Raw genomic sequence first — 25,694 nt, 5'->3', positions numbered from 1 at the left:
GCCGCAAGGGAGTCGCAGAGCCGGGAGCCCCGTCTGAGTCCCCCCTGCCGGGACCACCGCGGTGTGCCCAGGGCTGCCGGCACCGCTCCGGGGCTCAGCACTGGGCTCTGCAGCGCTTCTCGGGGCTCTCCAGCCTGGCTATCCCGGCCCTGCCCGAGCCCGCTACAGCGTTGAGCTTTTTAGCCCTCGCAATAATATTTTCGCCGTCTTGTGTTGACCAAAGCACCACGCCGGCTGCCCGTGCCCGCCTGCACGGAGTTGGTCCCCAGTGTTTGAGGCTGGCCGGCCCCTCCTGCGAGCGAGCAGGAGCGGACCCCGCAGGGCGGGGGGAACGGGGGTCCCCGGTGCCCGCCCGCCCCCTCGAGCCGCCCTCCGGCCGCGCAGGCCGGGCCGGGCCCGAGCCGGGGCCGCCGGAGCTCGCCGCGCTCCCGACTGTCACACACGCAGAGCGGAGATTTTTTAAGTAACAAATATACTTTTTTATTTTTGAAGCAAAAATATCGTTTTCGGCTTAACAATAGCCGGATCTCGCTGAATGAAGCCTTTGCATATTTTCCTGTTTTAATTGGTTGTATAATAAACAGTCCTGACCCCGCACTCTCTTTTCAATGAGTTCAGGGTGAAACGCAGACCATGGGACTGGAAATGACTTTTTCACCACTTAAAACACTGACAAGAATACCAGGAATCAGGCGGTATTAAACAGCCGCTCCGGCCGGGGCGGGAGGGAGGGCGCAAGGTAAGAGCTGTGTGTGTGTCTCCTCACGGAGCTTGGCTCTGCCCTGCCCGCAGCCACCGCCACCGCCCCCTGCCCGGTCCCGGCACGACGAGAGAAGCCGGGACAGAGCCCACGGGGTCCCTCATTTAGCATCCCGCTGCCGGGCAGCTGTCCCCGCGCTCCCGCCGGCCCGCAGGCAGAGGGCAGCCGTGCCGTGCCGTGCCGTGCCGTGCCGTGCCGCCGGGGAGCGCTCCCGGCGCCCAGGGCTCTGCCACCCTCCGAGCCCGGCCAGGGCTTCAAAGGACCTTTGCGGCCTGCGCAAAGGACCGGAGAGGACGAGAAAGCTGCGGTGGCAAAACATCCCGGGGAGCTGGCACTGCCCCGGGGCTGGAGCAGCTGAGGGGCGCTGGGAGTCCGCTCAGCCTGGGGGACCAAACTCGGTCCTTCCCCGACAGAGGCAGGCTGCTTCCACGCCCGCTCCTTGCGGGGAGAAAACACCCCTCGCTCTTCTGCTTTCATCCCTCGCCAGCGTTGCATAAACCCGGGGCCGCTCCGAAAGGGCAGCGGCGGCGGCTCAGCAGCCCTGAGCCCCCCTTCCCTGGCTCTGGCCCCCGAGCAGCCCCGCGGCCCCGGGACCGGAGGAGGCTCCGCGCCAAGGTGCTGTCCCGGGGAGCGCGTCCCGCTCCGTGCGCATTCCTCCTGCCGTCATTTATATAACGGGGGAGACCTTACACAACGCGCAAAGCCTGTGCTTGCCAAGAGTGCGGGGCTGACGGGGCTGGGCGGCGGCGCGGCCCGGGGCAGGTGGGAGCCCCGGAGGGGGTGACGGCGCGGGGCGAGGGAACGCTGAGCCACCGCAGGCACCCCTTGGTCCTGTGGTGGTGTTCGTGCCCACGGAGCTGGCTGCAGAGCGGTCTGTACAGATCCTGCTCCCCCTCAGTCCCTGCCGAACCAAGTGCCAAGAGCGCAGCCAGCGACGGCGGCCAGGCTCTCCTCGCCATTTCCCTGCGAGTTTACATTCAATGCAGTCTCTGTAAAGTACACAAAACGATCGTGAAAACATCCTACAGGCGCGACGGCCACGGCCGCCCGGGAGCGGCGCGGGGAGCCCGGGCCGAAGGAAGCAGAGCCCCGGCCGGGCACAGGGAGCCCGGCAGACGGACAGGCCCCTGGCCTGGCAGGCAGAGTGGCCGCACGGCCCTGCCGGCCCGCTCCTCTCCCTGCCTCTCTCTATGGGCTCAAGCTGGTCAAGCACAGCGGGCCCTGGGTGCAGACCACTCAGGAACTGGAAGAGCCCCAGGGGCCGCACGTCCCTGCCCGGTCCCGGCCTGCCGCCTCCCGCCCTGCACCTGGCACGGTCAGGTATCGCTTCGCTCAAAGCTGGCGAGCCCCAGCCGCTCCCGGGAGTGTGCCAACAGTGCTTCAGCCTTCCCTTCAGGCCGAACGCCGGCACAGCCCAGGAAGGAGCCCAGGAGGCGCCGGTGGGCCTGTGCGGGGGTCCGGGGAGGTGCTCCCACCCTCCCTTCGCCCCGTGCCCACCTCCGGTGGCGGGGTTTCCCTCTTGGTCTCAACATACCCCGGGCGAAAGTAGCGGTATTGGCAGCATCTGATTAGTAAGGAACAGGCAGCCGAGGCCCTGAGCCCTCCGGTGCAAAGCTGCGATCCTCGGTGCGTGTGAGCGGTGCTGCCTGTCTCCCCTCTGCCGCCCGCTCCCACTCGAGGGCCCCGCAGAGAAGCGCGCCGCTCCCGCAGAACCACCGCTGGCAACGGCGTGAGACCGGGCCGCGTCCCCTGTGCGCTGGCATCCCCGCTTCGGCCTTCGGCCTCCCGTTACATCGGTGTTCGTGCGGAGTCCAGGCTCTCTCCCTGCCACCCTGTACCGGGGCGGCCGCTCGGCCCGCGGCTCCCGTACCCAGCGCGGAGCAGCGGCGGCGGCGGCACGGCGGGGCAGCGACCCCACTTTCTGCTCCCCTTGTGCCTCTCTGTCCGGCCGCATCAACGCTCGCAGCATCCTCCCCGCCTGGGGAACGGGGCCGGGGGTACCGCAGGGCTCCGGGATGGCCCGGCGGGTTCCGCAGAGCCCCTGTGCCCCGGCCGTGCCCACCGAGCGGCAGAGAGGCGGCCAGTCCCCGCGTCTCGCACGGCTTTCTGTGACCGGGCTGCAGGCTCAGCTTCCTGCCGTGCAGGCGAGCAGGCCCTGACAGAAACGGAGAGCGCCAGGCAGCCGGGCAAGGGCAAGTGCCAGGCCCCTGGCTGCGGAGCGGAGTGCTCAGCCCCGTTACCGGGTTTCACCCCGGCAGCGCGGCCCGGGAGGCGAACACCGCATCCCCGCTGCTGCCGCGGCACCGCAGGCCTGGCCGGCCGGAGGCTGAGCGGAACCCGCTGCGAGCCAGGCCCGCACCGGGCGGGGGCCGCCCGCCTGCCCCATCCTCTGCTGACCCCCGGGCCCCGGCAAGGGCCGCTGCCTGCGGGACGGGCAGAGTTAGAAGCGAGGCCCACAGGGCGATGCCGCAGCCACGGGCCCGGCGAAGAAAGAGAGCTCCGTCACCGCCCGGGCCCGCATGGCGCTCAGGCCCCGTTGCAGCGTGGCCGGGCCGGGCTTGGGGCGGCACGGGACCGTTCTTTTCCTTCCAGGACCACGGCTCCGAGCACGCGAGGAAGAAATGAAAGTGAAGCCAGGGTCCGGCACAGCCCCAGGCACAGTCTCAGGCCTCTGCCACCGGCGCTCCGGGCCGGGCACACGGGCGAGGTGCCGGCAGCTGCCCGCGGCCCGGAGCGGAGGCGCTCCCGGGCCCGCTCCGCACACCGCGGAACCAACGCAACGGTCCCCGCACCTTTTCGGCCGCCGCCGAGACAGCCCCGGGGCCTGGCGGAGATGATGGAGCGCCCAGCACGGCCCCGCAGCCGAGCCCCGTGCGCCGCAGCGGGGAGCGGGGCAGCCGCGGGCCGGGAGCGCTGCCCGCCGCCCGGAGCGGCCCCGGCACGCAGCGCCCGCCCCGCTCCCCGCTGCCGCTTCCCGATCCCGAGCGCGGAGGAGCGGACTGAAATAAAACGATATGGAAAGAAGGAAAGGCATTTTATTGGAGACTTTACAATGCTAGAAAGTACAATGAAAGTGCTAGTTCATTCTAGAAAAGTTGGTCCCAAAATGGTACTATGCCACAGCATCTATCGGTTTACACAAACATTTACAAAATCGCTATGAACTGGCCCCTGTTTTAAAATCGCTATTTTTTTTTCACATGAATCTATGTAAAATTGAAGGATCAAAAACTTTTAAGAAAAAGAGTAAGCGTTCAAAAGCAGAATCTACCGGGAAATCCATTTTGGGCCAGGTATGGGGGCAAAAAAACTGAAGATAGTTGAAACTTTCATTATTAATAATAATACGCACATGGAAAAATATCCCAATTTACAGGAAAGCGTATCTTTTTTTTTTTTTTTTATAACATCAAAATATTTTTTTAGACCTGTATAAAATTACTTTTAAGACCTCAGAGGACATTGTCTCCTTTAAAAAATATATTTACCGCTGCCGAAACGTTTCACGAGTGACCCTGGCGGGTTTTGTTTGTTGGTTTCTATTAACCAGCAATATCACACATCTGCTGTTGCAGCAGTCCCCACGTTAATTACTATTTTACCGAAAAGCCACAGCTCGGAAGAAGCGCAGTGCTTTGCAGAGCGAGGAAGAAGACAGAGGGGATGAAGAGAAGGACGAGGACGAGCACCGCTGGCACACGGTAGTTTCTAGGCCCCGCCAGCCCCGCACCGCACGCGTGAAAATACCTCCGCTATTTACAAGCTCCGCTTTACTCTCCCCATGGCTGAGCCCGAAAAGATTACAGCCTAATTACAAAGGAGCATAATTTTGAGGGCTGAACAACCAATTTTTAATTAGATGCTCCCCCCTCCATCCCCCCCCCAAAAAAAAAAAAAAAACAAGAAAGAAAAAAAAAAGAAACAAAACCAAAGCAAACAAACCCAAACCGAAAAACCCCACTAAAGCAAACAACTCACAAACACACACACACACACAAGCAGAGAAACTCCCGGTGAATCCCCGCTCGCCCGGAGAGAGGCGGCCCGGCCGCCGCTGCCCGGCGCAGCCCCGCGGGGAACCCCAACACTTACACTGCCTTCTTCTCACGGAGGGACGGCTCCTACACTGACACTACGCGCGGGGCAAAGCTGCTATTTCCCCACCGCGAGAGTTTGGGCACAGAGAGAGGGAAGTCCGTAGCTAGAGACGAGGAGGAGAGACACGGAGCGCAGGGGAACGCGGCGGGGTAGGAGAGGGGCAGCGGGGCCGGTGCATTTCTGTGACGGCGGCTGGCCGGAGCCTCCCTAGATGTCTATGCGGGAGTGCAGGGCGCTGTGTTTGCTTTCGTGCTCCCAGTAAGAACAGTGCATCATGGACAGCTCGGCGGGCTGGCGGGCGCAGGCAAACTGGAGACCGGCTCCGTTTGCCGCCGGGGCCGCGGGCGGCGCGGGGCTGGCCGGGCTGAGCTGCTGGGGGTGGTGGGCGTGCGGGTGGTGGTGGTGGTGGTGGCCCATGCCGTTGTAGGAGTTCACCATGCTGGGCAGCGCCATGCTCTGCACCCGCGAGTAGGGGCTGTAGGACGCGGGGCCCGAGAGTCCTTTCACATTGACGGGGCTGACGTTCCCACCAGACATCTGGCAGGACGTGTAGGGCATGGGCGCGGGGGGCTGCGCCAGCGGCCACGAGTTGTTCATGAAGGTGGACTGCAAGTACTTGGGCGGGGACAGGTAGCCGTAGCTGTCGGGGCTGAAGAGGGTCTTGCCCGGCTGGAAGTGGGTCGGAGGCGGCCGGAAAGGCCGTTTCATCCTTCGTCTTCTGCGGTAGTTGCCCTTCTCGAACATGTCCTCGCAGGCGGGGTCCAGGGTCCAGTAGTTGCCCTTGCGCTCGCCACCGCCCTCCCGGGGCACCTTGATGAAGCACTCGTTGAGGCTGAGGTTGTGGCGGATGCTGTTCTGCCAGCCCTTCTTGTTCTTCTCGTAGAAAGGGAACTTGCTGATGATGTACTGGTAGATCCCGGACAGCGTAAGCCTCTTCTCCGCACTCTCCCGAATGGCCATGGCGATCAGGGCCACGTAGGAATAGGGGGGCTTCTGCGAGGGGTCCGGCTTCTCGTGGCCCTTGTCCGCGCTCAGCTCCTCCTTGCCCCGATCCGGCTCCTTGCTGCCGCCGGTGTCATGAGCCAGCAGCGCCACCGTGTCCTCCTCGCCGTCCGGGTAGTTGCTCATCATGGTGCCCCGCGCCCGCCGCCCGGGGCGCCCAGCGCAGCGCCGCGCGGTGCGGAGCGCTGCCCGCTGCACGGAGCCCGCCGCTGCCGGCCGTCCCGCTCCGCGCTCGCCGGGACGGGGCCGAAGCCGAAGCCGAAGCCGAAGCTGAAGCCGAAGCCGAAGCCGGGACCCGGACGGAGATCGGGAGGCGCCTCTCGCGGCGCCGCTGCTCCGTGCAGCGCGGCGGCGGCGTCGTCCCTGCCCCCGCGGGCTCCGCTCCCCTCTGCTGCGGCGGCCGGGCTCTTTTCTGATTTGTATGGGCCCGGTCGAGTTCCGCTTTCGTCAGGAGCCCGCTCCCCTATCGCCGCCGAGCCGCTGGGCACGGCCGAGTTCACCCTGCAGTCACGGCGCCGCGCTCAGCCCCGCGCACACGCGGCCCGACGTGGCCCCGCGGAGCGGCGCGGAACCGCCCCGGCCCGGCCGAGCCGCCGGGGGCGGGGGGAGGCGGGGGGCGGTGTCCGGGGGGCGCTGGGCGAGCCTCCGCCGCCCACTCCGAAGCCCGGCGGGGCCCGCGGCGCTGCGCTCCCCTCCCGCCCGGCGCGGGGTCGCGCTGGAGGCTGTGGGTGCGAAGGGGTGTGCCCGCAGCGCTCGCCCTGCCACGGCGGCTTGTCACGCTTCCAGCCGCACACGCGGTCGCGTTTATATGTCTTGGCCGCGGGCCCCGCCAACCGATCGCGCCCGAGGAGCACAAGGAGGCTGTTGCCGCTCCCTGCAAGTCGATTCTTGCAGCTCTTATTTGCAGGAGGCAGAAAGCAAAAGGTGTCGGGTCGCCCCTCGTCCCTCCCCGCAGAGTACACGCAGACCCCCAGCGCGGTTGCGGGGCTGATAGGCGCCTCGAGGGCCGGGGCAGGGTGGCGAGACGGGGATGTCACACTGGGCAGCTTTCCTGCTCCTTCCCCTGGAGGGCTTCGGCTTATTTCACACGGTTCCTGGAGTAACGTATGTGGCACCGACATTCCCCTCTCCTTCCTCTTTCCTGCCTTCAGGCAGAGCCTCCCCGAGCAGCACACAGGCAGTGTCAGCTGGCTTTAACAAACCAATGTGCCGGGGCTCAGCCCCGGGTACGGCAGCGGGACACTTCGCGCTGGTTTCTAACGGGCTCTCCAGTCCTGTCCCGGGAGCGGGGCAGACCGGCTCCGTTTGTTCCCCGAGCCTTTCCACCACACAAGGCGCCCGCCGGCAGCCGCAAGAGCCGGGCCGAGCTCTGCAGGGCCGGGACCACCTGCGCTCGCCGGCCGCGGCCTCGCTCGGCCCCCGGGGCGCTGCAGCGAGCTCGCTGCTGCCGGCACGGCTCCGCAGGACCCGGCCTCACCGCCCGTGCTCAAGCACAACTCGGCCTGCCCAAGGCGGCCCTGGGAGCAGCCGCACGCTCACCTCGGCACCCGCAGCTCTGCCCGCCGGCAGCTCATGGCCCTCAGACTCGCTCCTGCCTTTCTTGCCCGTGAACCGCCTCTCACGACGTGCCCTGTCCCGATGATTTTGAGTGCGACATCAATTTTCGTAACCAAGCGTGAGCCCGGGGGGCTGGCATCTTCCGAACGTGCATGCCCGGGGCAGCCGACCTCTCCCCTCGGGGCGCCCAGGGCTTGGATGGCCCATGAGCAGATTTCTAGTTCCTCTGCCCGGCCACGGGTCCCTGCTCCCCTACCCGGGACAGACTAATTGCGGGTAAAGGCAGTCGAAGATGTAGAAACGTATTTTAACCGAGAAATAAATTCCTCTTCGAGGAACTATTAGATATATATATGTATATATATATAAATACAATTTTAAAATATAATTACATATTTCTATATATCCCAGTTAGAACACGTTTCTGCATCTTCGCCTAGAGCCATATAACCAATCCTTTATCTCCCGTCGGCGGAGGGACGTGTGCCCCAAAACCCGGGCTGCATGACTTCGGTCACAAAAAGGAGGCCCGTCTATTTCCGCACCCAGGCGCGGAGCAGCGCACGCCGCCCCCGGGCACCCCCGTAACGCGCACAAACGAAACGGCGAAGGGATGAGGCCCACAGGAGAGACCCTGCCCAGGGTTCCCCTCCCGGGGCAGCCCCCGGCGGCTCGCTTTGCTCAGGGCGACGCAGCAGCCGGAGCCAGCTGTGCCCCGCCGTCGGGGCCGGGGTTGCTGGGCTCCCCGGGGCCGGGGCGAGCTTCTTTCTGCCGGCCACCCATGCTGCTCCCGGCGCTCCCCCTCGCAGGCTTTTCCGCGGCGAGGGCCGGTGCAGGTGTAGCAGCACTGCCGCGTGTGTCATCACCTCCGCCAAATGGCGCATTCCTCCCTTCTCACTCCTAAGCCGGGCGCGTAGCTCCTTGGCAGGGCTCGCTCGCTCTCAAAGGACATTTGACATCCGAGGGTCTTGTTTGGGTTTTTTTGACAGCCCCACCAAGGGGGATTTCGGATGAACACCAGGGCAGAAGCTCAGCCCAGCGCTGGGAGCGGCGGTCGGGCCGAGCAGCAAAGGTGAGCGCGCAGCCCCGTGTGCGGCTTCTTGAACGTTTGACACAAGGGCAGGCAGGGGCTGTCGGGCTCTCCCCTCTCCCCTCTCCTAATTAAGCCCTTTTTGGGACATGAAACAACTACCTGAAAACGCAGGAACACGCCCCTGGCAGCTGTAAGCTGTAGCTGCGGTTAAGCGGAGAGCTGAGGGCTTATCGGCAGCCGCAGAAACGCCGCAGCGAGGGGAATGCAAGTAACGGGGACGGGCAGCGAGCAGAGGGGCGCGGAGAGTCCTTTCGGGAGAAGGATCGGGGATCCCAGCACAGCCCCGGGGAGCAGCCCGATCCGCCGGTGCCCCCGGCTGAGCCCGCGCCCCTCCCGCCGCCGCTCCCGCGGCCGGGCAGCGGACGGACAAACCCGGACAAGGCGGGAGCAGGAGGAGCCGGCGGAGCTCCCGGCCGGTCCTGCAGCCGCTCGCCGGGGTAGGGGAAACAGGAGGGGAATTAGCAATGGAGGGGGCTCACGGCGCCGTGCCCTTGCCCCGGCTTGCTGCGGCGGGGAATGGGCTCTCGCTTTCTGCACACGAGGGCAGAACAGCCCCGGCCACAGCTGTGCCGGGAAGCCGGGAGGGAGGCGGGCAGAGGGGGACTTGATCCCGGCCGCGCAACCCCGCTGAGAGAAGCGACCCGAGGCAGGCTACAAACTGGGGCTTCGCCGCTGCCGAGCCGGACCGGGTTCCCCTTCCCGAAGAGAGCGCGGGAGCCCCCGCCGCGGCCCCGGTGCGATATTCCCGCTGCGCTGAGCCCGTTCGCGGTGGAGCGCCGAGCGGAGCGGGGCACGGCGAGCGGCGGGGTGTCCGCCGCGGGGACAGGGGGCACGGTGCCACACCCACGCCTGGCCGCGACAGTCCGGACGAGAATTCCCACGAAAGCCGTGCCTTCAGCTGAGGCGCTGTTAAGTCTCGAACAGCCCGAGTGGTTTGGGTTTTCTTTTCTACTCACCCTCTGCAGGCAGCAGAGCTTGGAAGGTCTGGGGTTGGTTTGTTTAAAATGCTGCAGCCTTCCTCTACTAAAGTTTGTTGGGGTTTTTTTGGTTTTTTTTTTTTTTTTTTTCTCTTGGCGAGAAAACGTTTCTCCGGCGGGGAGCGCCGGTCCGCCCCTGGCTTGGAGAGCCCCGCTCCCGTTCGGCCAGCGCAGCCCGCCTGCAGGCACCGGGGAAGAGCTCTCGCCTCCCGCACCGAGACCCGGACGGGGACAGGCGACACAGCCCCGTTGTCGGTCCTGCGGCTCTTAGTCCGTTCTGCTTCCCCGCCGCGCCCCGGCTCCCCGGGACGGACACGCAGCTGGTGCCTCGTCAGGACGCACCTTTCGGGTCTCCCGAGCCCGCAGCACTCTGGGGCCGTACCGACATTATCCGCACTCATTCGGTTCACGTAGCAGCGACACGGACACGGATGTAAAAGCGGCCCCAGGCGCGCCTTGTTCCGAGTCCCGTTTCCCCGAGGAACGGGATCCGCGGCGGCGCGGGGCTCCGGGAGCCGGGGAGGGCCGGGCGCTCTCGGTCCCCGCTCCGTCCCCCCAGCAGTTCTCCTTCCCTCGGCACACCCCGCAAAGCGGCCGGGACAAGGCAGACTCTATGCTGCCTGCTGCCGTTTCGAGTATTCCTAGTTTATTCCTTTTTTTTTTTTTTTTCTTCTTCTTTTCTTTTCTTTCTTTCTTTTTTTTTTTTTTTTTTTTTAATATAAAATATTGTTTTCCCAGGTACTACTGGTCTTTAAGATCGTGGAGTATTTTTCCACATAACAAACCCAGAAAAAGTAGGGTCGGTGTTAAACGCGGCGTGCGCAGGTCTGTCTCGCACCACGGCGCTCATGAGAGTTAACGAAATGTACTGCGGGAAATAAAATATTCTGGCCTCAATGAAAATTCAGCCGATTTAATCTATTAAAAGGCTGGGACGGGGGCGTTTTCCTGCGGTACCGACGCGCGGGAGCTCCGTGTCCCCTCGGGCGGAGGGAGCGGAGGTGCCCCGGGACGCGGCTGCCCCAGTGCCCGCAGGCAGCTCGGGCCGGGCCGGGCCGCGGCCACAGCCGCCCCGCTTCCTTTCCAGAGCCCTTTTCGCTCCCTTTCTAAATGACACCTAGAGGCAGGGCTCGAACCTGGAGGTGCTTTTGTCGGCACAACACCGACTACTAGGAATAAAACTTTTGCAACCTCAACACAACCATTACGTGAGACAAAACTGCGTGCGTGTCACTGCCTTTAGACCCTAAACTCTGTCTTGGAAAAGCTTGCATTTTCAAAACCTCACCTCTCACTTGGCCTGCAAATCACCTCGCTCATCTAGGGACACCACCAGCACACACAATTCCACTTTCCCTTCTGTTCAGGATTCCCAGCAGCGCAGTCCCGAATATTTAATAAACGCTCTTTAATTACATTAGTCAGCGTGTGACGCCAGAAGAAGGAAATATTCACCTGGAAAGTGTCTTCTTCTGCATGAATGAGTCTCATTGTCAAAACCTTGAGCCTATATGTTTTGCAGTGGAGAATTTAGTTTCTCATTTATACTGTACAGCTAAAATTTTTGGTAGCTTCAGGCTTGTTTTTACAAGCTCCCAGATGTACAAGGATTTCTGTTTTTACAGGAAAAACGAAGCAATTCGTAGACCATGATGGCTGTACATCCATAATGTGAGCTTCATGAGGAACAGAGTAACTTTATTATGATCTGGACTGAAATCACATTGAATAAAAGTCCATCTAACAGAGCCCGAGGGGAAGAGTCACAAATGGGCTCGATTCTCTACCAAATCCAATGGGACTGAAAGGTTTTAGGATCCGGAGGGTAGATTTCCCCCTTCAGCTGATACTCTGAAGATATTTTCATGATCCCATTTAATTTCGAGCCTGTTCCTGTTGCCTCGATATCAAAGAAATCTATCTCACGAGAAAAGACAGCCCCAGCCCTTTCCCCTTATCTATTCCTGCTTCCCATCTCTCCTCAGCTTTTTCTCTGTAGCCTGAGCTCGAATCTTCACTACAGTATATTTGTTTATGCTTAGAGAACAGGCCAAGAGGAAAATAAACACTGTATTTCACCCCAGCATTTGGTAGTTCCTTTCTTTCATCTGAAAACACAGCCTGATCCGGGGAAGGTTCTTGAATTCACACAACCGGTTACATGATGAAATGCAAACAGTTTCTTGCGGTATTAAATGGCAGCCCGCAGCAGAGTTCAGGTTGGCTGTTATGGATTCACCAGTTAGGGCTCTGCAGGATAATCCTGTGTTGCTGCCATCCTGCAGTTCGTGGCCTACAGCAACGCTGCCGAATGCTGCAAATAAAAACAAACAAGGCAGCCTCTGCTTTTTAGACAGAGTAGAAATTATGTCTTTTTAGGAAGCTCGAAGGAAAGATCGTTTATATCAGTCTGACAGCCTCAAAAGCAAGCTGCTCTTCCTAGCACTTCAAAATTGATGCTTATTTTTCTACAAAGCATGAGGAGGGGGAAATAAAAAGATGAATAAAAAACCCAAACCATTCTAGTCCATTCATGTCCAGATCACCCCGAAGCTGCAAATTACTAGCTTTGTACAACAAAATTAGAGCCAAAGCAGGCATCTCCCGCTGTTGCTGCAGAGATACATGGCTTAACAGATCATTTTTAGGTAATAAAAACTTCTGGGTGCTTGTTTAGACCATTTGAAAATTGCTTAGTTAAATATTGAAGCAAGGAAAATTATACAAACTTAAGGTTTTTTGAAAAAAAGAGACTTCAAGAAAAATCCTTCTAACTACCCTACAGACATCAATGAAAATTTGTTTTCTATTACTTGTCTGAGAAAGTGGGTCCCAAACTGTAGCCATGGTGAATTTATATAATCTCTCTGAATTTATATAATCACCCAAGTCTGTTGTCATAAAGGGTCTGTTACTGCATTGAAGCAACAATGTTTGAAAAGCTCATTCGGGGTAGAAGCTGAAATACCTAAGTTTAGGAGACAAAGATGCACCAACTCAGTATAACAACGTAACTGGATTGTTAGTGATGGGGAGAAGGGCGATTCCTCACCTGACACAGCCTTGCTGACAAAGGCCCTTTTACAGACAGTGGTGCTGGCAAAGCTGTTCCAGTCTGGAGAGCCTGCACCGCAGGCTTGGGGCTGGAGTCAGCCCTGGCACTGAGCTGTTGCTGTGTCAGTGCTGGGAGCACTTTGCTGTGGGAGTTTTTGGGATGCTCCTGCTCAGTCTCGCGTCAGAGGCTCCCAGTCCCACAGCAGAGCTGGCCAGTTGGGGACATGCTGGCACATGCCTGCAGCTCTGCAGATTCCAGTTTGAGCGAGCAGCTCCTGCTGACTCACTCCGACCACTGAACTTGGGCAGCGCGTCTGTGGACTGAGAATTCAAGTCTTGTCTTTAGCAGCTCCTTAAGCATTAGTGCGAGGCATGGTCGGGCTTTCTATTCACTCTCTGCAGGCTCCTGCAGAGGAGGTGCTGCTCTGGGAGAAAGCCAGCCAGACACAGCCATGTGCTGTAAAATCCATGTGTGTACTCAGACTTTGCCATCTACGTTATGACCACGTAAGCTGTGCTCCTCTTCCATTTCTGAGCAATGCAGAAGCAGCTGAATTTGGTTAAAGCTAAGTAGTCATGTCCCAGGGTCTTCCAGAACTTGCAGAAGGGGCTGTATCAGCCAGGAACAGGGTGCTTTTGTTTTAAATAGTGTGTCCACATCTGGAATGTGTGTATATATTACCTACTTAAACAATTTGTGAATAACTCTCTGTACACACAAGCTTCTCCCCATCTGCTTGCTGAACAGAAGCCCTGGCTGCAGCACCCAGGGAATGCCCTGCCACATCCAGAGGGCAGAGTTATGTGAGGGAGGGCTGCCACACCCTGCAAAAAGCTCCTTCCTCCTCTTGAAAACCTGAAGGGTTCAGGAGGAGCACGTGGCATGAGCTGCATCTGTAAAGCCGTTCTTTTTCCCAAGCTCCCCAGTCAGAGTGGTGCACTCAACAAACTATTCCCTCCTAACTCTAGCTGTGCCTCTCCCAACACATACTGCACTTTAAAACAATTAGAAATTAGTTTCCTTTTAAATGTAACTACTGTACTTCTACAAAGATTATAAGACTGCAAAACAAATAACTAGGTTTGATCTGACAACAAATCTGTTTTGTTGGATCTAGCCACATGCCATCTCTAGAGAACTGGGTTAAAAGTGATGTGATGGAAGTAACTCTCTTCTTCCTGGAGGAAAAGAGCTAAGCCTTAGCCAAAGTCAACTTCAGATCACACACAGTCTCCCCCTAAAACTTGGATGTATAACTGAAAGCACACACTCACTGGAGGTAGCAGTGCCTGTGGAGGGTGGATCTGATCCCCAGACACCTCTTAGGTCCCTGCATTGTCCCAGTCAACCAGTGGGCTTGGAAGCACAATGCCAACCCAAAATACTAAGTTTCCCTTCATGGCAAGAACAGAAATTTTGAAGATGCTGAATATTTCAGTTTAAACTTGGCTAGCTAAATTCTAGTTGATTTTTGTCTGTACAATCACCTCGAGGTCTTTTAGCTTATCTCCATCTTCTGATATGCAAACCTGAACTGGGAATGTACCAAATACGGAATTTGCATGACATTTCCAGCTTGTCCTGCTTTTGACCTGGCCAGAAACAGCAGATCAGAGTTGCTCGCAGTTTTCCAGCATTTCTCCTCTTGGTCACAATTGAGAGCAAGGAAATGCAGAGCAGACCTAACAAACAAACAAACAAACAAAAAAAAAAAAAAAAAAAAAAATTAACCGAACTTTCTTAGACTCTCAGAAGGGACTTGGTTCAAATCCAGTTGAAATGTAGATGAAAGTTCAGCCTGCTCATTTTATTACAGTTTGTTTACTTACATATAATTTAATTTCAATTTGTTTTCCCTTTTTCATCCAATTTGTAACTATCCCTTGCAACAAATAAAAGAGAGACCCATTATGAGAATAGCTGTCAGGAGAAATTAAGTGCTGTATCAGTCTTCATCTGCCTGGTGCCATAGGTGTTTCATACAAAGCATGAAAGAACATTATTTCTGCAGAAAAACATGTGCTACATGGCTGAATATTGTATTGAGCCAGTTCTGTTTGATGGCTTCACGTGGGACTGAACTCTGGCACTGCCCACTGAATGTGGAAGCAGGAATTGCACTGAACGCATGTTAAAGTCCCCAGCAGGTATTTGAAACAACAGTTAAAAAAGTTAAAATTGATTATTCTCCCGTGGTTCATTTTTTAATGGGCAGGGTGCAACAGTTGGATGTTTTAAAACTCTGATTTTAGCTGACTTAAATCAATGGCAGAGGAAATGAAGTGGTTTGGCTGTTTCATTTTCAGAAGGCTTTTGCCTGGAGTGATGTGTCAGCTTTTAGTGCTTTGTGTGTCCCTGCATCCTTCCAGAGAGAGCTCTGAGGATGTGCAGTGTGTACCAGGGGTCAAATGCATGGCTTACACTGCAGTGAGGAGAGCTGGGCTCAGCTTCACCTGATAAGTTAATTAACCAACAGTTACAACTCTTCTTAGAGTCGACCACGCTATGACTGGAGTATTATACAGTGTTTAAGCAGCATGTCACACCTTTGGGGCAATTCAAGTGTTTTACAAACAGCATCATTGCTGGAAGGCGTAAAATAAAGCTTTACTTGCTATTGGATTCTCCATCAGCCATTTCATGTCACATTTTTATACTTGTGGTTTCTCAGAATTAGGTAATACACAGGATCTTTAAACGCAGCTGGGAACTCCTGCTCTAAATCCTGACTGTGACTGCTGATGTCAGACACCTCACTTTGAGAATCATGACAATAAGAAGCATTAAAAACAATGAATGAACGGCACTTCAGCAGAGATTTTCAGGGGATACATTGTCCCACTGAAACAAAAAACAAACAAACAAACAAACAAAAAACCCTAAAAAGAAAGAGGCAGCAGTCATTTAATGCTAGAAGCCCTGGAGAAATGTTCCTGAGTGCCATCCCAGGAGCAGGCCCTGTAACCCCGAGACAAGGCTGTAAAGAGCTGTATCCTTTCTGCTTGTGGGATGACTGCAAAGGGGTAGAAATGCTAGGGCTTTTAAACAGGCTTGCAGAATAATGCAGAGCTACAGTTTGGTTCTTTTGAAGCTGAAAAGGAATTTCCCTCTTGATCTCGAGGGGAGCAGGATTTCCCCTACTGTTTAAAACCCCTCATAATGAAAAGGTACTTTTCTGTTTCAGTTCTTGCTGTTGGTGAGGTGTTAATCCAGCACTGTCATGGCCTTGCAGCTATTTTGCACATTTGCTGGGAATGAAGAAAAGGAGAAACTACGGTTTATGATCTATTTAAAGTCTTGCTCTTCTAGCAAAAAATAGATTTACAAACCAAGATTTTATAGCTACTTCTGAGATAGAAAATGGAAAAAAAAGCTATCTCTCCTTTCTTGCTCAAGTGTCTATGCATAGAGTCTTGCCTGCCTCAGAGACTTCTCATCTTAAAAATATGTATATAGAGGGACTAATGTGGGAGAGAACCCCAAAACTTATTGACTCATTAAGCTGGTGTAAACAAAAACGATTTGTTAGGAGGCTCCCCCCCTTTCAGAGAGACTGTTTGATTTTCCTGAAATCAGAAAATAACTTTTTTTTTTTAAGAAAGTAAAAAAGTGTGGTTTTATAAACAATTATTTTCTGCTGAATAATGTATCAAAAAATCCCAGCCTGGCTTCAGTTTTTTATTAGAAATACTGTCAATTTTTGGCAAAAATCAAAACTGTCTAACTATTCCTTTGGGCACAGGTCAGTTTCTTGTTTAAAACAGTTTTGATAAAGGATTTTTGATTAGTAGTGCACTGAGTCGCTGAAATGTCCAGCTGAAATGTAGCTGGGGCAGGAGCTGGGGCTGGGAGCTGGGTTTGAGCGAGGCAGAGGCAGAGGCAGAGGAGGTTTGCTTGTCCCACACCACCAGGGAACACCTCTGCTGCTTCACATCCCTGCCAGAAACCAACCTTCACTGAAAATGCTTCAGGGAAGCTTTCAATCAGCAGCAAGTTTTGCTGCTGTAAAACTGAGAGTCTTTTCAGAGGTTGGTTTAGAGTTTTAAAAGTGATGCTGTTGTGCAGCAGCTCCTGCTGTGGTACCTACAATTATTTGCTGGAGGGGTGGAGGCTGCTCCTGTCTTACAGAATTTGGAACTGTAAGTGGTCGGGTGCTCATGGTGCAGGTTATTCAGCTACACTGCTTTCTCTCAGTCTCAGTGTGTCTGAAAAGTGGCACAAAAGCCTTTTATCAGGACCATATGCCCACCACATGATGGCCACCACATCACCACAACCCTGATTAGGTAAAAAAGAAAGGAAAAGTGGAGCTAATGTAGTTTGTTTTTTTGGTTTTTTTTTGTTTTTTTTTTCTAAATGGTGATAATGTCTACAGTCCATGGATAGAACTGCTGTTTGTATGACTGAAATCAGCTTACTTTGTGCATCTCTTCCATAAAACAATTATAATAGAAGATCCTTAAAGGCAGGGTGGCTTCTTCCCTCTCACCTCCTCGGATCAATAATGAGCCGCCAGGTTCTCCCACCCTCCTTCCCCTTTCAGATCTGATTCCTCAAGCCCCATTCTGCCCAGGCTGCAAGGCCTCTTTCAGTTCTTGAGTGGCTGTGTTAGTCAAACACACAGCAGATGTCAGTGCGTTACAAAACTTGGTCTGAGAATAAAAAAAGAGGTTACAAATGAGAAAGTTAAATGGGAAAGCAAAAATGCAGGGAACTACAAAGCTCCGAAGCTGTGGAGGAGGTCACCCCAGCGAGTTTGACACATCTCGATAACCACTAACACTGGCAGCATTGCTGCAATTTTCCAGCCTCTCCTGTCCAACCCTTCTAAAGCTCTTAAATCTCTCACCCACCCAGGTTTCCTGGGAACCACAGCACAGGCTTCCCAGCTGCTTTGGGAAAGCGATGCCTGGGTATTCTTTCCACTTTTGCACAATTCAGCCCGTGGAAGTGCAGCAGAGAGTGGAACAAACTGAAAGCACCTCTGCTGTTCGCTGCTCCTGTAACCAGAGATTCTCTCCCTGCTTTAGGAAAGTCATCCCCAAGCAAAATATTTCCCTGGCCAGGGTGTCACGGCTGAACCAGAGGTGGGTCATTGAGAGTCAAGCCACGCATACCCTAAAGCAGACCTCGGTCCTCCCAGCTTCGCTGGAGCCGCAGCAAGCCAGGAACAAAAGAGAGATCCAATTAAAGGCCTCCCTTGTTTCCCCCAGAAAGGAGAGCGCTCTGGAAAAATAAACAGCAGCTCCCCTGGCCCGCAGAGAGAGCTGCGGGAGGGTGGAGGGACCCTTGGGCCATAAGGACATTCTCAGGAAACCCAGCACGCACCTCAGCCAGGGCTTCCTCAATTGTGCAGATAGCTGGACACGGAGCGTTGTGTGCCGCGGAGAGCCGCGGCTCGGGTAGGGACAGAGCTCGGGCAGGGACAGAGCTCGGGCAGGGACAGAGCTCGGAAAGGGACACAGCTCGGGCAGGGACAGAGCTCGGGCAGGGACACAGCTCCGGCAGGGACAGAGCTCGGGCAGGGACAGAGCTCCGGCAGGGACAGAGCTCGGAAAGGGACAGAGCTCGGAAAGGGACAGAGCTCGGAAAGGGACAGAGCTCGGGCAGGGACAGAGCTCGGAAAGGGACAGAGCTCGGGCAGGGACAGAGCTCGGGCAGGGACAGAGCTCGGGCAGGGACAGAGCTCCGGCAGGGACAGAGCTCGGAAAGGGACAGAGCTCGGAAAGGGACAGAGCTCGGAAAGGGACACAGCTCCGGCAGGGACAGAGCTCCGGCAGGGACACAGCTCGGGCAGGGACAGAGCTCGGGCAGGGACAGAGCTCGGAAAGGGACAGAGCTCGGAAAGGGACACAGCTCGGGCAGGGACAGAGCTCGGGCAGGGACAGAGCTCCGGCAGGGACACAGCTCCGGCAGGGACAGAGCTCGGAAAGGGACACAGCTCGGGCAGGGACAGAGCTCGGGCAGGGACAGAGCTCGGAAAGGGACAGAGCTCGGAAAGGGACAGAGCTCGGAAAGGGACAGAGCTCGGGCAGGGACACAGCTCCGGCAGGGACAGAGCTCGGAAAGGGACACGGCTCGGGCAGGGACACAGCTCCGGCAGGGACAGAGCTCGGGCAGGGACAGAGCTCGGGCAGGGACAGAGCTCGGAATGGGACAGAGCTCGGGCAGGGACAGAGCTCGGGCAGGGACAGAGCTCCGGCAGGGACAGAGCTCGGGCAGGGACAGAGCTCGGGCAGGGACAGAGCTCGGACAGGGACAGAGCTCGGGCAGGGACAGAGCTCGGAAAGGGACAGAGCTCGGACAGGGACACAGCTCCGGCAGGGACAGAGCTCGGGCAGGGACAGAGCTCGGAAAGGGACACAGCTCGGGCAGGGACACAGCTCGGAAAGGGACACAGCTCGGGCAGGGACAGAGCTCGGGCAGGGACAGAGCTCCGGCAGGGACACGGCTCGGGCAGGGACACAGCTCCGGCAGGGACAGAGCTCGGAAAGGGACAGAGCTCGGAAAGGGACGGAGCTCCGGCAGGGACTCAGCTCCGGCAGGGACACAGCTCCGGCAGGGACAGAGCTCCGGCAGGGACACAGCTCGGGCAGGGACTCAGCTCCGGCAGGGACACAGCTCGGGCAGGGACAGAGCTCGGGCAAGGACAAAGCTCCGGCAGGGACTCAGCTCCTGCAGGCACAAAGCTCCTGCAGCTCCCATCCAGGAAACTGCCCAGGGCTGGCTTTGTTCCTGGAGAAGGCAGAGTGTTTATCTTTCTTATCTCAGATAGGAAACCTATGGGAAATGCTATGCCACATTCTCCACTATTCTCCTGTCATGCAATTATAATGCATTGCACGAAGTAAATCTTTTGGAAAATCAGCGGGGCTAATGAGAAGACAATCCCCTACTAGAAAGCACTTTTCAATTTCTACAGGGCTGATGTGAGTAGCGATTGGTACAAAAACAAAAGATGAGCTAAATGTTTATGTCAGGAAAACACAACGCACCCCGAGTGTCTCATGGCATTAGGAGAGTAATTGTTACACAAGACAAATCTATTTTCCCCAAATAATGAACCTAGGCCAGATTTTTTTTCAGACTTCAAAGAAAGAACACAGTAGGGCCTTTCCACTGCCAAATGGCTAAGTGGAATAAAAAATTGTGATTTTGCCATTAAATACTTGATATCAATTCAAGAGGTTTTTTTTTTAAACAGTGATGCTATTACATTCTATACTGGAAAAGGATAAATTAGAATTTCAAAGGCTGTGAGCCGTCACTGGACAAGGAACTGTGCACACAAGGCTGCTGCACCACAATGCACAGTTTGCAGCATTTCCAATCCCAAACCCTGCTAGGATATATTCTATGTGTTAGTAAAGTCAGCATAGATTATACTGAACCAGCATCTAATGCCTTCCATTCTGCCATCAGTATTTTCCCTTGAAGACTTACTCCAAAGCTTACAGTATTCCTCTAAATTCCACTGCTTCAGATTAAAAAAGCCTCTGAACTAGTTGGGAAGGCTGCCACAAACAACATCTCTAAGGAACTTTCATTTTCTTAGGGAAATGCATAATGAAAATTTGATGAAGAGGATACTGAGACTATGCAAGAGGTTGGTAACAAGCTCAGGGCTCCAGCAACAGTCACTGCAAAAACTTTAGATTTTGAGGAATAGTTATCAGACCTAGATAGGAACCAAAGTCCTTTGGAGGAGAGTAAAATCCTCACTGGTTTTCATTTCTGCAGCACGTATTCCTCAGAACTGCCTACAGACACACACTCAGGAAATTATACTGAATTAGTGTTTAAAGTGGATTAATTAATTGGCCTCAGCCTCCAACTTATTCACAAACAAAAGCTTTTGGGTTAACTAAGTTAAAAGCTCTTTAGAGTACTCAGATTCTGAAAGGAATTTCTACACAGGATTCTAGTCCTGTTAAAGTAATTTGCTTTAAATTCACATCTTCACTTAATTTGTTGAGGTTTTTTTAAGCCTTCCTATGTAAATGGGTGCTACAGCAACACAAAGAAAATGTTTAATCTCAGCAAGTGTTCTGGGGATCATTTCATGAGGGTTCTATGAGCATTCTCTGAAAATGTGCTGCTTTTTGAAGCAAATGTCAGTACAGCAGCAGTAAACTTCTGACGTCAATGTTCTTTGCAGATATTTGGCCCCCAGTTTTACACTTGAAACTGTTTGCAGGTATTCCAGGCTTTCCAGTAATTTAAGTTAAACTGAATTATGTCACTCAAAGAATAAAAGTAATGATAAAATAATAAAAGATAAAAATAATGAGGATAAAGTAAGGTGAGCCCTGGCCAGGCAGCCCATGGGGGCAAGGGGAGCAGGGCAGGTCAGCCCTGGTGCTCTCTCCACAGGGGCCATGACATGGACATTTTCCTCCTGGCTGTCTGCAGCCAGTTTCACAGGAAAACAGCCTTGGTATGGATCCTTCAGCAGCTACCAAAGTGTGCAAAATCCACTGTTATCAGCCAGTTTTGTTGTGGTTGAAATTCTTATTTTCTAGAAAATTACATCTCTCGTGGCTTCTTCTTTCAGTTGCTTCAAAGGAAATGATTCGTGTTCACTGCTTGTCAGCTGGCTTCAAGTTTAGGTGGTTTGTAACACCTCACCCTAACAGGAGCACCCTCAAGATGAGGTTTTAACTTTATATTCCTTTTTGTGGAGCTGTTATCCGTGTCTAGAGCAAACCACCTAGAGAAAACAAGAGTGCAGGTGTTGCCCCCTAACTGAGCTCATTTCCCACTTTCCCCTACAGAGTGAAGATGCAGTGCCCTTCATCTGCTGTCCCTGCTGGCCTGGGTGCTGTGGGACACCTGCCTCTGGCACCCCGGGCCATAACCTGATGAAAAATAGGGCTTAGCACCCTACTCGCACTGGGAAAAAGCCTCCTCAAAAAGATGCACAATTTTCCTGTGAGTTTCTGACTTCATTGCTTATCACTTTTCAATGGTTAAAAGAGGAGGTAATCTAGATTTACATTCTCTGGGAACAGACACAGAAAAAGGCAGCCAGCCCATGAGTGATACCCTGCTGCCACTGCATTCCCCTGCATTTACAGCACAGTTCAGGGAGCTGAAAAAGAAGAACCTCCATGCTATTATTAGATTTCATCTACATAATAGGTTTCCTCTGCCTCTTCCTCATTTGAGAACAGAGATACACAGAGACACCCCAGCCCTGGAATAAATACTGACAATAAAAAAGGTTTGTCCTGGAGCCTGCACCCACCATTTAGAGGAGCTGTAGTTACTACACAGTTTAATATGTGAAGGAGGAGCTTGACACACAGAAAGTCATCTTTAACTGGCTGTGTTTTCCAGCAGGATAAGCATTTTAAAAAAGAACATAAGCAGAACTAGAAGCCAGAAGAAAAGGTGTGCCACATTTCCTGGATATTCAGTATTCTATAGAAAGATGTCACCAGAGTCTTTAAAGCAGTATTAGGACCAACAAAAAGAAAACAAGAGCTTCTGTGGGTTAAACATCAATATAACACTACTTTTATCTCAAATAAATTGAAACTGGTCAAAATGTTCTTTAAAACATAATGGAAATTGTTATGGAAATGTTATTTGTTGCTTATTGTTGCTTATAACAAAAATAGCATTTACAGCCTGTCACTGCTATGTATACAACCTGGGATGAGGAATATGGAAAACAGAAGCTTTGGATTTCTTTGCTGCCAGCGGAATTCCTACTCAAACAGGGATTCATTACAAAGCTGTGTTCAGTGGGCGTTAAACGCGTGAGTGGAAGCAAACAAATATTGCAATGTGTGTGACACAGACAGTGCAGCACAGAGAAGCACACGGGGGAAAAGGCTGGAGACCCTCTAACCCCAAACCCCCAGAGCAGGCTGAGTTCTGTGTGCTCCCTGTGAGGAGGGTTTGGGGCTTTGTGAAAACTCTGTGAGCTGAGTTTGGAGCTTTGTCCGACACTCAGATCTCTGTGAGCTGGGTTTGGAGCTTTGTGAACACTCAGATCTCTGTGAGCTGGGTTTGGAGCTTTGTGAACACTCAGATCTCTGTGAGCTGGGTTTGGAGCTTTGTGAACTCTCAGATCTCTGTGAGCTGGGCTTGGAGCTTTGTCAGGCACTCAGATCTCTGTGAGCTGGGTTTGGAGCTTTGTCAGGCACTCAGATCTCTGTGAGCTGGGTTTGGAGCTTTGTCAGGCACTCAGATCTCTGTGAGCTGGGTTTGGAGCTTTGTCAGGCACACAGATCTCTGTGAGCTGGGTTTGGAGCTTTGTCCGACACTCAGATCTCTGTGAGCTGGGTTTGGAGCTTTGTCAGGCACTCAGATCTCTGTGAGCTGGGTTTGGAGCTTTGTCAGGCACACAGATCTCTGTGAGCTGGGTTTGGAGCTTTGTCCGACACTCAGATCTCTGTGAGCTGGGTTTGGAGCTTTGTCAGGCACTCAGATCTCTGTGAGCTGGGTTTGGAGCTTTGTCAGGCACTCAGATCTCTGTGAGCTGGGCTTGGAGCTTTGTCCAACACTCAGATCTCTGTGAGCTGGGTTTGGAGCTTTGTGAACACTCAGATCTCTGTGAGCTGGGCTTGGAGCTTTGTCAGGCACTCAGATCTCTGTGAGCTGGGTTTGGAGCTTTGTGAACACTCAGATCTCTGTGAGCTGGGTTTGGAGCTTTGTGAACACTCAGATCTCTGTGAGCTGGGTTTGGAGCTTTGTCAGGCACTCAGATCTCTGTGAGCTGGGTTTGGAGCTTTGTGAACACTCAGATCTCTGTGAGCTGGGCTTGGAGCTTTGTGAACACTCAGATCTCTGTGAGCTGGGTTTGGAGCTTTGTCAGGCACACAGCTCTTGCCCAGGCATGCCAGGACCAGGGCTGGCAGCACTGAAATGTCACTCACACCCCCAGTGGAACAGAAATTGCTTTGTAAGGATTGACACAGCTCCTGCCGGGGCAGCTCCTGCTGACAGGCTTTCAGGTAAGGACAGAAGTTAGAATGAGCTTCTCTGCAGCACACACAGCTCCTGCAGCCCCTCACAGCAGCCAGCAAGGTGGGAGCACAGCTCACCTGCACTGGCATTAAACCCTGGCACATCACTGGGCTCCCCTGGCTCTTTACAAGGCTGAAGGACAAGTTTCTCTTTGCACCAAGAAAGAGCAACCTCAGCTTCACAAAAGCAAGTAGAAATTTGCTGCTGGCTTCACAAGGTCTGGGTTTACACAGGTCTTAGCAGCAAGCAATATTAAATATTGAATATTTATATTACATATTTAGTATTAAAAGTAATTACTCTATCTACAAAAAACACAGCTCAGAATAATGTTCTGAGGTGCAGGAGTTCCATGCATGCAGGAGCCCAATTAGATACTTACAGGGATTTATGACAGCTGCTGTGAAAATACAGGATTTTTAGTTTTTGTTTTAATAAATATCAATGACACAAAACTGCTTCCTTCTGAAGAGGGTATTTAAAAAAAAAACTAAGAAAAATTGGAACAAAGTACTATTTAGGGTAATTAAATTTATGCATAGTATATCAGTAACACATTTAAAAGCCAAAATTATCAGCTATTTCCTACTGAGCAATATAATATATTACACTAAATTATGATATGTCTGACATTCACATGCATATAACAGAGATATTCAGCATCAGTTTTTCTTGATTCCATTATTGCCAGAGGGAGAAACAAATCACTTCATTCTCCACTTTTCAAGTGAAAAATTTACCTTCCTACAGGTTTTAGAAAGCCACACACAAGGGGCTGTGTGAGCAAACAGGAAGGAGCTGCCTGTGGGTAATACAGTTCCACTGAAGTGAGACAGAGAATTGCTGCAGCTTCACAAAATCTTAAATCTCTGCATGGTTTTGGGTTTGTCTCCAGCTGCCTCCTCCTGCTCTGGTGTTTCCACAAACGACCCAATCATCATCACCCAGTTAGTGCTGGAGGGAAAAAGGAGCTTCTGTCACACCGAGCTCCTTAAACAAATTAGCACAGGTTTTGAACTGGGCTTCACAACCTATTGCAAAGATTCACGCATCAAATACATTCGAATTTGTGAGTCAACAGGAGTGGAAAATGAATTAAGTTTGTTTACCCCTGAATATAGTGAGGTTTGTGAAAATATTGGCAGGAGAAGTGTAGAGATCCTTATCACAGCAGTTCAATCACAGGTGTTTCCCCATATTACTAGATTATCCTTATCCAGAATAAATATTTAATGTTAGTATTAACAAAGAAAAGCTGTAGCTCCAACAACAAACTCTGTGTATTTAAAGCTCAGCGATGATTATCCACTTTAAAATCAATTGAATGGTGAGTATTAAACAATTTTACACAACACGGGTTTTCAAACTGCACAGAAAAAGCTTCCAGTCCCCAGAGGCTCCAGGAGCCAAGGCTGCAGCCAGTGCAGGCTGGATCCAGAGCTTCCAGAGCAATGCTCCTGGCTGGCTTTCCTTCCCCCCAGGGTTCTCCCCACGCAAGGGATGCGCTCCTGCGCCACATCCACCCCCTGCAAGAGAGGGCAGGGCTCTGGCAGCAGCTTTCTGCCGGTAACAGGGGGCTGCACTTGCCCCCCAGCCCCGTGTGCCCTGCAGAGCTCCGTGCAGGGCCTCTGGTCCCCCTGGCAGGGCTGCAGACGTGGGGGGCATTGGCAGGGAGCCTCTGGCTGCTCTGGCAGCGATCAGTGCCCGGCCAGTCGGGAGCTCAGGTTTGATCTCGGCAGAGCAGGGGCTGGAAAGGCTCAGGAGACCCCAACCCAACACCCCCAGAGCCTGGGGCACCGCTGCTGCCAGTGACAATTCCAGGTTTTTCAAGGGGTTGTCCAAGAATCCTTCTCATTATGTTATAAAATCCCCAAAGTCCACCTAGACACAAATTCAGCTCCCATACAAAGTTCCACATTTTTTCCTAATTCTCTGGAGAAAAGTAGCATAAAACATAGGCTAGCAGACACACAGGCTTTCCCTGCAAAATTTTTGTGAAATTCTAACTTTCAAAGCTCTAAATAGCCTTCTCATTTTCCTAACTTTGGCATCTTTCTCATGCGTTTCTCCTGACAAGTCTTTTATCACCAGTCGATTCAGGCTTGCTCTTCCACCTGTGCTTGGCCCCTTGGGCAGCTCTGCTGGCCTGCACCCTTTCATTCACTCTTCTTATTG

General features: G+C 53.8%; 2 protein-coding genes across 4 annotated transcripts in view; both read right to left on the bottom strand.

The window, feature by feature from the left end:
- LOC137480244 (vesicle-associated membrane protein 2-like) overlaps positions 1–25,694 on the bottom strand; it is a 258,919-nt gene that overhangs the window by 177,301 nt on the left and 55,924 nt on the right. The window lies entirely within an intron of this gene.
- FOXL2 (forkhead box L2) overlaps positions 1–25,694 on the bottom strand; it is a 74,571-nt gene that overhangs the window by 664 nt on the left and 48,213 nt on the right. The window contains exon 1 of one of the 3 annotated variants that reach the window (XM_068201305.1): positions 4,853–6,121. The exons of the other annotated variants lie outside the window; for them this stretch is intronic. Within the exon in view, the coding sequence (XP_068057406.1) occupies positions 5,066–5,989 (924 nt within the window). The 5' untranslated portion in view covers positions 5,990–6,121 and the 3' untranslated portion in view covers positions 4,853–5,065. Of the gene's footprint in view, positions 1–4,852; positions 6,122–25,694 lie in introns of those variants that run through there. 3 annotated transcript variants of the gene reach the window in all.

Source organism: Anomalospiza imberbis, chromosome 10, assembly GCF_031753505.1.
Source record: "Anomalospiza imberbis isolate Cuckoo-Finch-1a 21T00152 chromosome 10, ASM3175350v1, whole genome shotgun sequence".
Classification (NCBI taxonomy): domain Eukaryota; kingdom Metazoa; phylum Chordata; class Aves; order Passeriformes; family Viduidae; genus Anomalospiza; species Anomalospiza imberbis.
The sequence above is the reverse complement of the archived record's forward strand: the minus strand, read 5'-3'. Positions and strand labels throughout refer to the sequence as shown.